The 14,969-nt window shown below is 48.6% G+C and overlaps 1 protein-coding gene across 3 annotated transcripts in view; it reads left to right on the top strand.

The window, feature by feature from the left end:
* SMOX (spermine oxidase) overlaps positions 1-1,709 on the top strand; it is a 56,340-nt gene extending 54,631 nt beyond the window's left edge. For all 3 annotated transcript variants that reach the window (XM_056343142.1, XM_056343132.1, XM_056343124.1), the window contains one exon: positions 1,230-1,709. In XM_056343142.1, coding sequence (XP_056199117.1) covers positions 1,230-1,367 — 138 coding nt within the window. In that variant the 3' untranslated portion in view covers positions 1,368-1,709. The remainder of the gene's footprint in view (positions 1-1,229) is intronic.
* Positions 1,710-14,969: the final 13,260 nt, after the last annotated feature.

Below are 14,969 nucleotides of genomic sequence, written 5' to 3'. Positions count from 1 at the left end.
ATTTTACCTCTTTAATGTTTAGTGTTAGCTTCTAATTGTTTTAATGTAATTTTTTAAAATTTTAATCTACCTCTTTAACGTTTAACCTCTTGAATGCTTTAATATTTTAAGATCTCAGGGCCACATCTCTTTCTGAAATTATCAAGAGCTGATTTTCCACGTGGTTTTAGGAAATGTGATCTCTGCATTTAATGACCATTAGCATTATTGGCCAGTTAAAAACTCCTTAGGAAAGCATGTGTTACTCTGTTTTAAAGCGTAGTCTGAATATGTAGTATTAAATGCGTGACCCTACTAATGTCTAGGTCTGAATGTGTCAGAGGTGCATATTAGGAAATCTTTCTAAGTTGGCAGTAGAGGGTAAGGGAGGCCCAGTCCTTGCCTGGGGGACTCATGCATTGGCAGGGAACAATGAATTTGCTTGTCAGACACTGCCTTTGCTTTCTGAATATAGCAAGGAGAGCAGGAGCACACATGGAGATAGTTACCACAGCTCAACTGATGAGCCATAATGTATTAAGCTAAACTCACCCCATCGTACAAGGTTATGTGTCTAAATCCGGAGACAATGGCTGATGAATATGCAGCCTCCAAGCAGCTGCCTAGTTCATTTCCTCCACCCAGAGCCTGACTGCACCATGTAGTTCTATTCAGCACAGAAATCTATTTAAAAAGATAGGAGAAGCTTTAGGAATCTTTCTCTATTGTTCTGGAGAAGAGAGGTACCTGAAATTCATGCCTCAGAACTGAGCTGGCAGCAATGTAGCAAGCACCTAACTATGTAAGAGATAAGACACTGTGTCTCACCCTGTGGGTTTTGAGACATGACTGGTTTTCCTTCTTAAATTGCTGTCCAGAAAAAACCCATATCCTTAAAGCCTAAAAGTCTAATGTATAATTTAGGAGAGCAAAGGGAGGAGCTGGTAGAGAATTAAGGAGCTCTGTGACTCGTGTAGATTTGTTGGAGGCTATTGGAGCTAGCATCTGGCTCTGCGATGGTGCCTCAACCCTGCAAACAGCTCCATGCAGGCATAGCAACGACTTTGGCAGACGTGCTGTGCCCGTCCTTGTAGTGCATCACACTGGGATTTCGAGAACCAGCACTCTGAAGACACTGGTGTCAGCTCACGGAGGTGTGGGAGGGCACAGAAAGTATTGTCTCCCTTTAGCCTCGCATCTGCTTTCCAGTAAGTGCTGCTGAGCTTTTCTGCTTTTCTTATCCTCTCCAGCCGATGCAGGTGATGTTTTCAGGGGAGGCCACTCACAGGAAGTATTATTCCACTACCCACGGTGCTGTGCTTTCTGGGCAGAGAGAGGCCGCTCACCTCATTGAGATGTACCAGGACCTCCTGCAGTGCCAGAGCTGAAAGACCCCCGTGTTTGCGAACACAACCAACTACCAAATCCTTGTACAGGTGTGTGGAGGAGTTCTTTTTTAATTTCAGTTCACAGTAGAACAGCCTTTACCTTTTTCTATTAAAAAAAAAAAAAAGCCCTAACTGTTTAAAAAGTTAGTCATCAATAGCTTCATTTCTGTGTGCTGTATTGTTAACAGGAAAGAGTGCTCCTTTTGTCTGGTAAACTGTTTCTTTGTCATTTTAATTCTAATTTCACTTTTGGTGCCTATCATATTTTTTTCCTCTTTCTGTATTGTAAGTGCCTTCGATACTAAAATAAATGTTGTAATAAAAAGACTGGGTGCTTTGGTACTTCCTGGATACTCAGTAACTTGCAACTCTTTTATTCAGTGTTATAAAAATAGGGCTTTTCTCCCTTTCTACCAAATCTGGAGTAGGAGGATCTTGAGATAGATCAGGATATTCAGTGTACTGATTGATCTTAACTGTTTGTTAAAAGTATTGCACCTTAGAGGCACAGCCATTTGCCTTGCCCAGATTAGCACAGAAATCACTCTGCATCACTACATATTTAACTCTGTATGTCACCTGTCTGTCAGCTTGTGTAGGTCTTTGTACTTCAGGAAATCTGCTTATAATTTCACAGGGGAATTTGTCTTCCCTCTGGGTTCACTCAGCCAGTCCATGGGAAGTTATCAAAGGAATCACAGTGCTGGAAAGCAGAGAGACAGCCAGCTTTGGAGACATTTGGTCTGGAATGGTATCTTGGTTTTGAAGATAAACCAGTCATTCCCACTTCTCAAAAATTGATTTGATTCACAACGTAGTTTTCATGTCTGCAAATTAGGTTTCTCTCTAAGGAAACTAAACTGGGAGCACTTCTGCAGGAGCTGACTGGGTATGGTGCAGCCTGCAAAGGGAACATCAAAGTCTCATCTGTCACTTCTCCTTCAAAATGGAAGGAGCATTCGTGCCTCTGCACCAAACTAAAGTGCAAAGTGAAACCTCCAGATTCCCTTGCTAATGCCAATGCAGTTGGAGTGCACTCTACAGCTATAATTGGGACAGCCAGTCCAAGCGGAAAACACATGCAGAGTTATGTGGGAGTGTGGGCAAGAAGGAAAATGATGAGAAGCAGCATTCTTGATCTACCTCTGTGATGAAAATCCATCTTTTGTTGGGCAGCAATACCCAAAACAGGTGGGGTTTTCACACTTTGCCCCTGGAAAAGAAGGTCCAGAAGTCTGAATGACACCACTGATGTTGAAGAGTTTTCTCAGGGAGGTCAAGGTCGTTCCCACTAGTAAGGAATTTTGACGGAATGTGCGGGCTTGGCTCAATCATATCACATCTGGATTAAAAATATTTTCCAGGGAGCCTACATGTAGTACCTGACATAGGGTTTAATTAAAACTTTTTAAATGCAATTATCCTACGTGTGTGCTTTGTCTCAGAAGAGCTGAGACCTTAGGATGCAGCTTGGAAAGTTTAATTTTCCCTGCAGGGATGCTGCATCTCACACTAAAATAGTTTTTACTTTGTCTGAGAGGAGGGGGCACCCCAGAACCTCTGATACACAGTGAGTATCCCCCTGTCCCTTCCTTTTTGTTGAAGTGGGGGCTGGTCGCATATAAATGTGCTTGGTTTATCAACAGGATTCATTCTTACATTAGACTGTTTCTGCAATAAAGCAAAAGGCTGGGAGACATTTTTTTAGGGGGCTGCCAGAGCAGCCAGGGTTTGAAAGCTGATTGAACAGATGTCCTTCCTTCCTTTGCTTGAGCGCAAGGAGTTTCTTCTCCATGTTATGGGCAGAGAGGCCAGTGCTGCTCAGCCACAAGAAGGCTAAACTGCAGTGCCAAGGATAGGGAATGCCTGGCACAGGTTGTTCCTGGGCCTTGTGTGATCTGGGGAGCACATCTTCATCTGCAGGGCACCCCTGGCAGTGTACCTCTCTTGCTACGACTGAGTAGAACTGCTTGAAAAATCATTCAAGTTAAGTTAACGAGAAAAATCCTTGAAAATTTACTTGGGGTGAGTAAATAAAGATACTGCAACAAGCCTGTCCTAATGTGCACCACTTAAACCTGTGGGAAAGCATCCAAGATAAAACTTTCCTTCTGGCTGGAAAGACAAACTGGTTCTCAGTGGAGCCTTAAGGTAATCGCCCACAGCCATCCGTATGGAAATAGTTCTGTTTACACAGTGTCAGAAATATGTCACATCAATGGTGTTAGTAAGGAAGAATTTATCAGAACTGGAGTTTTCCTATTCTAGCAACATAATCTGGGCCAAAGAGCTCCAGCTGGTGACCGCTAACAGGACTGTGGTAAATGGGAAACCATCTGTGCGCTGTGTTGGAGCTACCCCTCAGTTCAGGGAGAGAATTCTCCATTGACCCAAATAAGCTTCCTGAAAAGAAACTTGTTTATTTTTAAAATGAGTTCCGGTTTTAGTCACCGAAGCATATGTGTGTGTGTGTTTGTGCGCATGGTTTGTTTCCCTCAAGGAGTTCCCTGGTTGTGTAGGCAAGTATTTTCTAGGACATATGTTCCTCTGATAAGCCGTAAGCCCAACGGCAGCCACGCCGACTTCCAGTATGTCCTGAAGAGGAGTTGGGTGTGGAGTCGGGAAACTCGCAGGCTTCGCAGATCGTCAGGGTTCGGATCCCCTGACCTGTGTGGGATTAGAGAGAAGGCTTGGGATAACTCCTTCTGGCTTTGAGCCTCTAACCAGTTTAGCAGCGCTGGGTGCCACCGCAGCGAGTGCAGAATGTGCGTGTGTGTGTTCTGCACCGTTGGGCAGGGGCGTTACGAGCCATGGAGCATCAAGGCCAACAGCTTGTTTCTGAGAGTGGTATTTCATGCTTTAGGGTCACCAGGGCTGATGCTTGAATCCTTGGAGGACGCTTTCTTGCTTAGGAGGCTTTGTGGCATGAGGGTTTGAAGCTCAGCTTTGTGCTTTTGGACCCTGCCTTCAGGGGGTCCTCGCTGCAGGGGTGGACGTTTAACCTGAGGAATCATAGAATGGTTTGAGTTGGAAGGGATCTTAAAGATTGTCTAGTTCCACTGCCCAAAATGTTCGGCTCTACTTCTGCCCTGGGTTATCACTTCCACAAGGACTTGTGTACAACGTGCCAATTTGTTAATGAGTCCATTTGTTGCCTTATGCTTTAATTACATGTCTTCCAGCCTAGCAGGAGTAGTGTCCCCCAGTCTGAGCAGCCCCTGAACCATGCAGATGTGTGTCAGTAAGCACAGATGTTAGTAACTTGCAAGGTTTTATCTTGACCTTGTGAAAGGTGCTGACTGGAACAAGAAAAAACATTTCTTTTTTCCGTAGAGATATAAAACCTGTTCTTTTTTAAAGTCAAGTAAACGAAACGTAGACATCAGCATAGTTTTAAAATGTTTAAACGGTTTCCAAAAATAAAAAAGTTTTCGGTTTGAAGATGATGCATGTTTAGCTGTTGCCTTATCTCTCTGCATTTCATTTAGCCATCTGGCTGGCTGCTGGCCAAGGGTGCATGCAAGGAGTGAAGAATGTGCCTGTTTTGGCATCTGCTACCCCGTGTGAAGTGTGCGTACTCGCTCTGTGCTTTTCTACAAAGCATCTGGGGTGGGAGTCACGTTGCTTAGCTGCAGCTATTTAGAAGGAGGATGTCCAGCTGATAAACAAGTTATGAAGGGTCCTTCTAGGGACAACAAAGAGAGGGAAAGGGACAGAGGGAGGGGAAAAAACCTCTCCAGTGGGTGTGTCAGTGCATCCCAAGATAGTTGTCTGGAGAGGAGGCACCATCTTTGACTGTCTCTCCAGCCTCAGCTAAGTTGTCCTGATTCTCTTGATGTTTTTCTCCCATTTTATCTCAGAAGCAACACCCTTTTCATGACATTACTGAGTTGAGAGTTGTACTGCGAGAAGTACAGCATGCTTGAGTTGAAGAGAACAAAAGGTAAAACAACCTGTACAGCTTCAATCACTCAGCTTTTGCCAGGGCTTAAGCCCAAGGAGCCAGAGTTGATTTTCCAGCAGCCAGATCTATTGCAAAGTGGAAGCAGAGGAGAAAACTGAATCCTTTGGGCATGTGAAGCTATGGCCCAGGAAAAACCAAAGGGTTGCCTTCTCCTGTGGCTTCTTCATCGTGGGATATCCAAGAAAAGCTGTTATGCTGGTAATCAGGGTTTCAAAGCTCCTCTTTCTGCTTTGTGCAGACAGTATGATGATGGTGTCTGGTTTTGCGAAACAGATCTATGTTGGTGCTCGCTCATTTGACGTATCCCAAGACACATTCAGAATTGAACGTCCTGGGACCCTGGTTTTCAATAAGGGGTCTTCTCTCTGTGGCTTGTGTGCCATTCAGCCTTGGCTCCTGGCGTACACCCCATGAGCAAGGGGTGTTGTCCTGCTCTTAGCACCCATTTCCACGGACTTGCCTTTGCCTGGAGAGGTTGGTCATTCCTCAGCGAAACCCAAAGCGTTCCTCCTGCTGGGGCAGTGTGCTGTGGTGGTACTGTCCCTTGTGCAACACAGCAGAACTTGCAACGCCAACAACTGCTGGACACGAACAGCTGGACATGCAAACAGGCAGCTCCTGACAAAGGGGTGCGCAGGTGGCAGTTTGGGACCCTCAAGGGGATGGGGAGGGCTGGTTCTGCTGCAAGTTGGGGCGTTGATTCCCCTTTGCTGGGGTTTTGCTCTTCCTGAGGACTGGAAACCTGTGCATGGGCAGGTTGGTAAAGGAGGAACAAGGGACAGTGCTGATGGCTGGACTGAAGCTTCATGCCTCCTGGCCTGGGGGGTGGTTTTCGTGCTCACTTCATACAGGGGCTTCAAGTCAATGTCTCCTTTCCCCAGCAGAAAAACCTTGCAGGCCAATCCCACTTCGACCCTTCACTCCTCTGCTTCTGTCACCAGCAACCCAGCCTTTAAAATGAGGCTCGTGTTTCTCTCAGAGGCGCTAAATTTAGCAATTGGTTACTAAGTGCTACTTAAAATTAGCAGTGAAGGCCACCCTGAGCACATGGCGAGGAGATGTGGCATCACCATGGGGTCTGTGACCACTTGTGTGACTGCCCACCCCGCTCTCCCTTCTCCGAAACCTGCAGCATCCTCTCTCCAGATGTGTCCACCTGGAGCTCATCGATAAGATGAAGGTTGGTGGAAGGCAGCCATGGGTGCTGTGATGGTGAGAGGCACCTAATTATCCAGAAGTAACTAGAGAGAGCTCCTGCTGGCTGGCTGGGGTGGGAAGGCAGAGGGTGGGAAAGGCAGGGTGCTGACAGAGGTGGGTCCCCGAAGCCCTGTGGTTGATGGGGGAACGTTCACATCTGTCCCTGGCTGCCCATTTCCTGGCTGATCCTTCAACTCAGTAGCAAGAAATGCTTAAAAAAAGGGGTTGGTTTGAAAAGTTGGAGTGGTCAAAGCTTCTCTTGTGCTGGAGGTGCGTGGGGTGGTGGTATAGGCCAAGTCCTGGCTTCTGGCTTAACACCTCTCCATGCACAAATCATTACTGATCTTCAGCCAGCAGAGAACCCCTTCCATGTCACTGTGCCATCAAGCCTGAGCTGGTGGCACTAAGTGGACTGTAGTCCGTGCTGCCACGCACAGAGGGGGCCATCCACACTGTACCTGCAGCAGCACATTTAAGGCTCCCAGCATGATTTCCTGGCACAGGGCTGTAGATGTTTGCGGTGTTTAGCCCTTTCCCTCTTGGCCTGTGGGAATGATCCAGGACCCACACTGGTCTCCCAGCTGTGCGAGTGGGCACAAGCCAGGCTGTACAAGGGGATGCTAATTATACAATTGCGTGAAGGATGGAGTTTGGTGGCCATAAAATGTCCCTGATGCTGGTTTATTTGCAGTAGCAAACACAGATCCAAACTGGAAAAGGAGCCTGGGACCCCAAAAGATACCAAGACATGTAGCAGGGGTTAGGGGAGGGGATGGGAAGGAATGGCAGCAGCTTGGGAGGTCTCTCTGTGTCTGACCATGCCACGTCACTATCTTGGCTTGTGCACATCCTGATTTTGCTGCTGCTCAGGGCTCGCTGCAGCCTTCATCTCCTCTTTCTCAGCCCAAACATTCCCTCTTACAGAGGCTTTTTCCAGCATGGAGATGCAAAGATGGAAAAAAGAAGGAAAAGCAAACTCCAATAAGTTACAAGTTTGTGCTGGGTGCCCTCAGGACTGATCTGCCCGAAGTTCAGCATGTTAATGCCTGCGGGCTTTGTTTGCCTCATCTGCAGTGACCCAACACCCCCCAGCACATCAGACTGGCTTGTCAGCACCTTGGTGCTGTGGGGCGAGGCAGAGAGACTCCAGGTGTCCAAACCAAGTTTAGAGCCACCTCGGAATTGTTAGATGGGTGCCTGAAGGGTGAACAGACAAACTCAGCGAAACAGAAGTGCTTGCAATGACCTGGTGCTGAAATTGGAGATGGTCAGGTGATAAACAAAGTGGATCCTGGCTCTGGACGTGGTGGGGTTGGGTGTCTTCTCCTCCTGTGGCTGTCCCTGGGTGAGACCATCTTCTCCACGGCACGGGGCCTGGGGGACCTTCCGAAGGCGGACACAAGCCGGGAAAGGCAATTTTATGCTGCCACCCTGTGGCTTTTTAAAATCTTGTCTAGAAATACTACAGGTTATATGCTATAAGAAATATGTGCAATACGTGCCCGCGTATATGTGAGTGAAGTAACAGAGGTGGGAGCCCGGAGGGCTGAGCCTGGACACGGTCCAGGGAGCAGGTGGGTTATCCATGCTTTTTTTTTTTCCAGTCAATGGGCTTGAAGGACTTAATAACCTGAGATGCTTTGGGGTGTTGGAGACATCCCCGGGGGGCTGGCAGGAGCTGTGGGAAGTAGAAGGAAGCAGCTGGATGATCTCCCATCTGCCAGAACCCGTGCCTGTGTGTACAGGTGTGAGATGCTGGCCATGCTGCAGGCTCCCTGGGACTCTGAGTGCCGATTCCTTGGTGTCGTGGGCAAGGGCAGTCCGCCTGTTCCCCGTCTGCTTGGCCCACATGAGCTTCAGGGTCAGCATCATTGCATGCCCACAGCAACTGGAGTGTGGCTGTCCCCCCCCAGGAGCTTTGAGTGTCCCCTTGTAGAAATAACAGTGATTAATTTGGTCCCACATGAAGGTCTGAGAGTGAGGGGCTGGATATGGGGGATTTCCATGCGTTACAGGGATGTGTAAGAGCTCAGCACCTTCCAGGATCTCCCTCTTTCCTCCCACCCTCTTCCCCTACTATAGTCCCTTTGATGGGCAGCAAGGAAAGCTGGTCACATGTGGTCACGGGCTGGCAACCATGGGGACTGGCCTACCTTCTCAGGGGCAGGTGCTGGTGATAGCTCATTAGAGGGACAAACCACAAAGGATGAACAACTGGTCCAAGCAAAGGACTCTGATGCCAGCAATGCCAGCTTTGTACAATTAAAAAAAAAAAAAAAAGGTACAAAAAATCCTTTGTGAAGCACAGGGAGAGATTTCCTAACTCTGGTTAGCCTGGCGGCCTCACAGCAGGGTGGTGTGCTTTGGGTATCTGTAGAGAAGTGATGTGAGTGTGCAAGCAGCAATAAAATGAGCAATTATGTTCGGAGGAGAAGGAACAGTGTTGGTTTTCTCACAGGCGGTGTGGCCCGAGCCAAGGTGGCTGCCAGAGGGCAATTTGTAAGGCATGTGGCACATAAGCATTGCCTAATGGAAAGGCAACAGCACAGACAGCGATTCAGGGGTTGGATAAATTGATTTATAAGGGAAGAGAATTTAAAAAAAAAAATAGCAGAGAGAAATATGTTGTGTTTGGCTGGGCAGTGGGCAAGGGCTGAGCTGGTGGGATGCCAGGAATGCGGGAGGAGCTGGCGGATGCTCAGGGGAGGATTTGTGGTGTGGTGGGTGGCATGTTGAGCGCAGGAGATGGCAGCTTAGCAAGGAGAGAGGGCACGTAACCATCCTGCTATCGGGAACGTGGATGTGCCAGTCTGCAGCAGTGCTGTGCTGAGCCTTGCCAGCTGAGGGCCTTAACTCTCCAGGGAACTGGGACAGGGACATCAGTGCCAAACCTCTTCTTCCCTGCACTGGCTTGCTTCATTTCAAACAAAGCTGGAAACCCTAAGTTTGCCTGCTTACAGGTAAGCACACTTCAAAGTCCAAACTGATGCTTTCTCCCTGACCTGGGGATGCTCAGACCAGCTTGATAACACCCAGGCTTGCTTGTGCTCATAAACACGTGCCGCATTCTTTGGTTATTCCCGGCCACACTGCTGTTTCCCAGGAGAATGGACTGAATTTATTGGGTTGAATTTTTACCTGCTTTTGTGATGACAACCACCGTGCTCCTGCGTGGCAGGAAGGAAGAGGCTTAAACAAGCCAGGAGCTGCGCTCCTGTCCTGTCCCACACTGCCACCGCTCCGAGCCCGACCATTCCTGCCCGCTCCCTGCTAACCTGAGTGTATGTGGAAGTCCAGCAGTCGCTGGGGGATGTTTGCCAGTTGATTCAGTGACCTTATGCTACCTCGGTCACGTTTCTGGACGCTGTGGTGCTCATGAGGAAGACAGCAGTTGACCCTTACAGCTGTCATGTAGGATCGTACAAAGGGTACTTTGGCTCCTCTGCGGAGACGTGGCTGCACTGGATCTGGGTGCAGTTTGTGGACAGAAAAAGGACCTTGAGTGAGGATCTTGTTTTGGAGGGTCCCCTTTGCAGCCCTTTGTTGGGTGCCACCATGGCTGAGCAGGAGAATCCATCTTGTCATAGGATCTCTGCTCCTGGATCACTTTCTGCTCTTGGTGAAGGTTCTGCTGAGGGGCCACAGCACAGCCTGGGGGTGATCCTTGGCTTGGCAGGGGATTTCTGTTGATGTGCCCCTGAGATGGTCCGTGGACCCTTGGATCTTTCTGCAAGCAGAGCCAGAGTCTGAATTGGACCTGTTCGTGTAAGGATAGACCCAGGGCCCTGTTTTGAGGATGTCTATTTTGAGGTGGCCACCCTAGAGGTTGAATTTGGCCTGTCAGAGCCATGACCTCGTGAACACCTCATTCCCTGGCACCAGCTCTCCTGAGGACCCTCCAGCATAGAGAGAGAACAGGTTGTAGCTTACGTGAGTTGTACTCAGGTCCTGTCTTTCAGAAATGTCCCATCACCTGTCTGCAGGTGGCATGCGTCTCCTGTTATCACATGCTGGGCACAGGCTCATGCATGTAGATCCCTGTGCATGGGGCTGGTTGCACCCCATCCTGCTCTTCCATCACACACCGGGTCTCTGCCAAACCCTGGAACCTTGTCTCTTTGCCCAGGCTTAGGGACAACCTGCTGGAACGGTTCAGCTCTGTTTTGTTTCACAAAGAAACCTTCCACTGCACCTTTTTTCACCTCGTGTAATCTCAAAACCTCCACAGCCCCTTTGCCAAGGGTGTGTTTGTCCAGCATCTTCATTATGGGAGGGTTCTAGGACTCCTCTGTACATCAAGAGGAATGTCTGGTGCACCCTCTGCCCCTTCCCAAGCAAAGCATCCCTTTTGCTTCTGAAAAATGTCCCCCCCTAACAAGCAAACAGAAGTTTGATACTCTAATTACTGCTGCTCTTTCAATTAAAACACCAATTTAATTCCCACGTAGTAACCTTATGATGGGACTGCTGGGAAGGGCTAGGTGATTCTCCATGGCCATTTCCAGATGCTGAGCCCAAGGAAACCACTCTGCTATGACTTTTAAGTGGCAAAAAACCTTTCCCATCCCCAAAGAATAGGAATATCAAGCTGCCCGCTGACACAATTGGTTCTAAATGGCCAGGCTTTCAGCGCAATCAGGACAGAGGAATGACAGCTTTTTCCTACAATACCTTTTCAGACAAGGATTAATTTTAGACCGACTGTCTCCGCTGCCTGAATCACATCTGGAGCCGATGCAATCGGTGCATTGTGTGTGGCCGTCAGCCTTCTCTGGTCAAAGCCACTTTGGTCCTGTGTCTCACAGGACCATATTTTGAGGTGAAAAAGCTGTATTTGAAATATTGCATGAAGCCCCGCTTCGTGGAAAGAAGTGCTGCGGTATCCCCGCTTTCAGAGGACTCATTCTCTCAGATAATCTGCATGCAAATGGGCAGCGGGGTAGGGAGGGAGCTGGAATGGATAATGACGGGTCGGAGGTGCGTAGAAAGGGTTGGATAAAATGCCCCTTAAATTATCTAGACCTGTATGCAGATGTCACTGCAGTTGACCCACCGTTTTGTTTGCTTGAACTAAAAACTCTTGGTGAATATCTATGGATAAAAACATGTGCTCAATTTGTATATTTATACATTTTTATATATCTAACATCTCAATGACCCCACTCCCAGGGCTCTCCTAAGCAGAGGCTGCCCCTGCAGTGGACTTTGTAAAGTGTCTGCGTGACCTTGAACTCATCAGAGCGGCTCTGAATGAACTTCCCAGCAGGCTGCCTTCCCAAAGCTGGCTCTGGCCCTGCCCCCTCCACCCTCCTTCCTACTCCCTTCACCCGTGCACAGTGTAATGTCCTTGCTACGTGCACAGTGTAATGTCCTTGCTATGTGGTAGCGTCACTCCAGCCACGCCTGTTGCTCCAGGACAAATACTTCCACTGGGAAATGCAAGAGTGGGAGAGAAGAAGCTTTGCTGAGCCAAGCCCGTTCATCGCTGCTCACCCCTGCTTTGAGAACAGCTCAGACACGCTCTTCTCGACCTAAAGCAACCCACCTCAGTTCATCCTGAGTTGGTGTAGGTCCCCTTTCGCTGGAGGATTGGGGTCAGGATGATGTGGCCAATCCACTCACTGGTACTTCCAGGGGACACAGAAAGAAATTCTTCCATGGGTGAAGAGAGAGAGAGAACAAATAACAAGATAACGTAGAGAGAGAGGGAAAATTATGAGATTTTGGAAGAGGTGTCCCAGAGACAGGTGCTCTGAGGGCAGTGCTGAACATGCTGCTCGCTAGATGTAAATGACACCAGAAAGAAATGCAGTTTTTCATCACCCTGAAAGTGATTGATATAAGGGCAGATGTTTTCTCCCTGTGTTTCGGTGGGAAATTTTCAGCCTCTTCCTTTGACCTAAAGGTAGATGGCCACATCTTCCAAAAAATTTTGTGGTATGCACCGAACCCAGTACTGGAGGCAGGTTAGCCCTTCAGTTTAGGAAGATCAGCCTGTGGAGGCAGTTGTTTATCAAAAAGTGGGGTAGTGGAAAATACCCAAAGCTGCTTTGTGATTTTGGTAAAAAAATGTATATGCACATCTGTCTTTGTCCTGCTGCTGCATCCCAATGTACCTCGTCAGGCACACAGCCTCCAGTCCATCTGAAGAGGAAATGGATCAGGTAAGTCATAGACTCACAAAACAGTTTGAATTGGAAGGGGCCTTAAAGATCACCTGGTTCCAACTCCCAGCGATGGGGGGTCGAGCAGAAATGACTGCATTCCCTGCTCTCTTCTCCCCGTGCCACCCACCTCTGCGCTCTCGCCCCTCCATTAGATGTGGGTTGCTTTGGCCCATCTGGAGAGAGGAGAAACTCTGAGCGGGGTGCGGGAGGAGAGAAGGGAGAGGTGAGGACGAGTGCCCAGCATTAGGTGGAAAACCTCTGGAATGAGATATGCCAAAATTCATTTTTTGTGGAGAGTGGGTGGGTTTTAGGAGGCTTCCAGCAGCTCTCTCCTCTGAAGTCTGCATTGTGCCCAGTGCACTTATAGGGATGCTTTGCTAATGTAACACAGAGTGCCTGACAATAGGTAAAGCGCTCAGGTTTTGATAGCTTTAAAAAGGAGGGGGAAAAAAAAGGGAAAAAAGAACAAAAAAAGGAAATATATGCAGGAAAAACTAAATGTTTTACACAGGGATGCAAGTCAAAGAATCCAGGGCCTCATCCAAAGTCCATTAATGATAAAGGGGGAGACTCTAGATGGCTTCACGATAGTGGGGGTAGCTGGTTGCCAATGGCTGTGCATCATATGGACACTCAAGAGCTAATTCAGTAATTATCTGCCTTCTGCAATATGGCACTCTTTCTATCTCTGTCCAGCCAATTCTTATTTTCTTACGTACTTCCCACACTTCCCTTAGATTACACCTTCCTTCTGGCTTACCCAGCCCCTTGTATTTGCTGGGCAGAAACCCTACCGACTCCAGGATGCAGAACAGGAATTATTTTTTGGAGTTTTTAAAGCCAAGCCTCAGATACAGGCATGGTTTCATCATAGAAGCTCGCAGTAAAGCACCTGACCCTGTTTGCATATGGAATGTGGAACACAGGTTCCTCTGATGCTGGGAGCCCCTCTGTGGAAACTGAGAAGAATAACTGGAGAACACGTAAGTCTGAAATCCAAATATATGTGTGACTGGGGTATGTGCTGGAGGTGGTGTGTGTGGGGGGATAAAACTGCCAGGGACTGTGAACCCTCTGACCCTCTCAGGGCTTCAATAGAAAGGGAGGAGGCTGAGAGGGAAGACAACTCTCAAACTGGTGCCTGCAGTCTCTTTTTAGAATCATAGAATCATTTAACCTGGAAAAGACCTTTCAGATCATCAAGTCCAACCATTAACCCAGCATGGCCAAGGCCACCACTGAACCATGTCCCCAAGAACCGCAGCCACACACCCCCAGGGATGATGACACCCCCGTCCCCGGGCAGCCTGTGCCAGCGCCTGCCAGCCCTCTCGGTGCAGAATGCTCCCTCACACCCAATCTCACCCTCCCCTGGCGCAACGTGAGGCCGTTTGCTCTCGTCCTGTCGCTGGTTCCTGGGGAGCAGAGACTGACCCCCCTGGCTACAGCCTCCTGCCAGGCCATTGCAGAGCCACCGGGTCCCCCCCAGCCCCCTTCTCTCCAGGCTAGATTTGATTTGCCTCTGAGGCATTATCAGCTGAAGAATATAATATTTCAGCGTGGTTTCCAGAGATGGGCTGGCTCACGGCTGGGTCTCTGCTTGACAGCCCTTGCAGGGGTAGGTCTGGGGTTCAATGCGGGTGCAGTGGGCACTCAGGTGCCAGCCCTGTAGACCTGCCTGCAGGCCATCAGAGAGGAACCCAGACATGAACTGCAAGCATCCACAGCTTGTCTCAGGAGGCTTTGCCCGGGGGTGCGGGTTGTCTAGGCAGGCATTTGTAAGCTATTTAAATAGGCCTTGATTGACTTGCTAAGGAAAAGAAGCAAGGACTGGGATATAGAGAAGGTTGCATTTATATTCAAAAAGCCTTAAGGTGAGATTGGGGGAGTCACAGGTTATCCTTCCTTACATGTGTCCTGGGGAAATTAGCTGGAAATGATATTTAAAAGCAGGATAATGAAGTAGCAGGGAGATAGCTCACGAGAGAAGAGAATGAACCCAGCAGCCTGTGGAGAAGAAAAGTCTCACAGAATGATTGTGACTCGATGACCGTGTCAGGAAAACAGCGGATGGAGACTTGGTGCATTTGGATACCCAGAAGGTCTTTAACAAGGTCAGAGTAAAGACACTCCTGAGGGAACTAAGGGGTCATGGGCTGAGTGGGAAACACGCTGGCTCCTGGCTGTACAGCTGTCCTAGGAGAAGGCAAAGAGGAGGATTAAATGGTCTATTATGGCAGGAGGTCACAGTTCAGTGCTTAGTGCCAGGCATGC

This window comes from Falco biarmicus, chromosome 1, assembly GCF_023638135.1.
Source record: "Falco biarmicus isolate bFalBia1 chromosome 1, bFalBia1.pri, whole genome shotgun sequence".
In the NCBI taxonomy this organism is placed as follows: domain Eukaryota; kingdom Metazoa; phylum Chordata; class Aves; order Falconiformes; family Falconidae; genus Falco; species Falco biarmicus.
The sequence above is the reverse complement of the archived record's forward strand: the minus strand, read 5'-3'. Positions and strand labels throughout refer to the sequence as shown.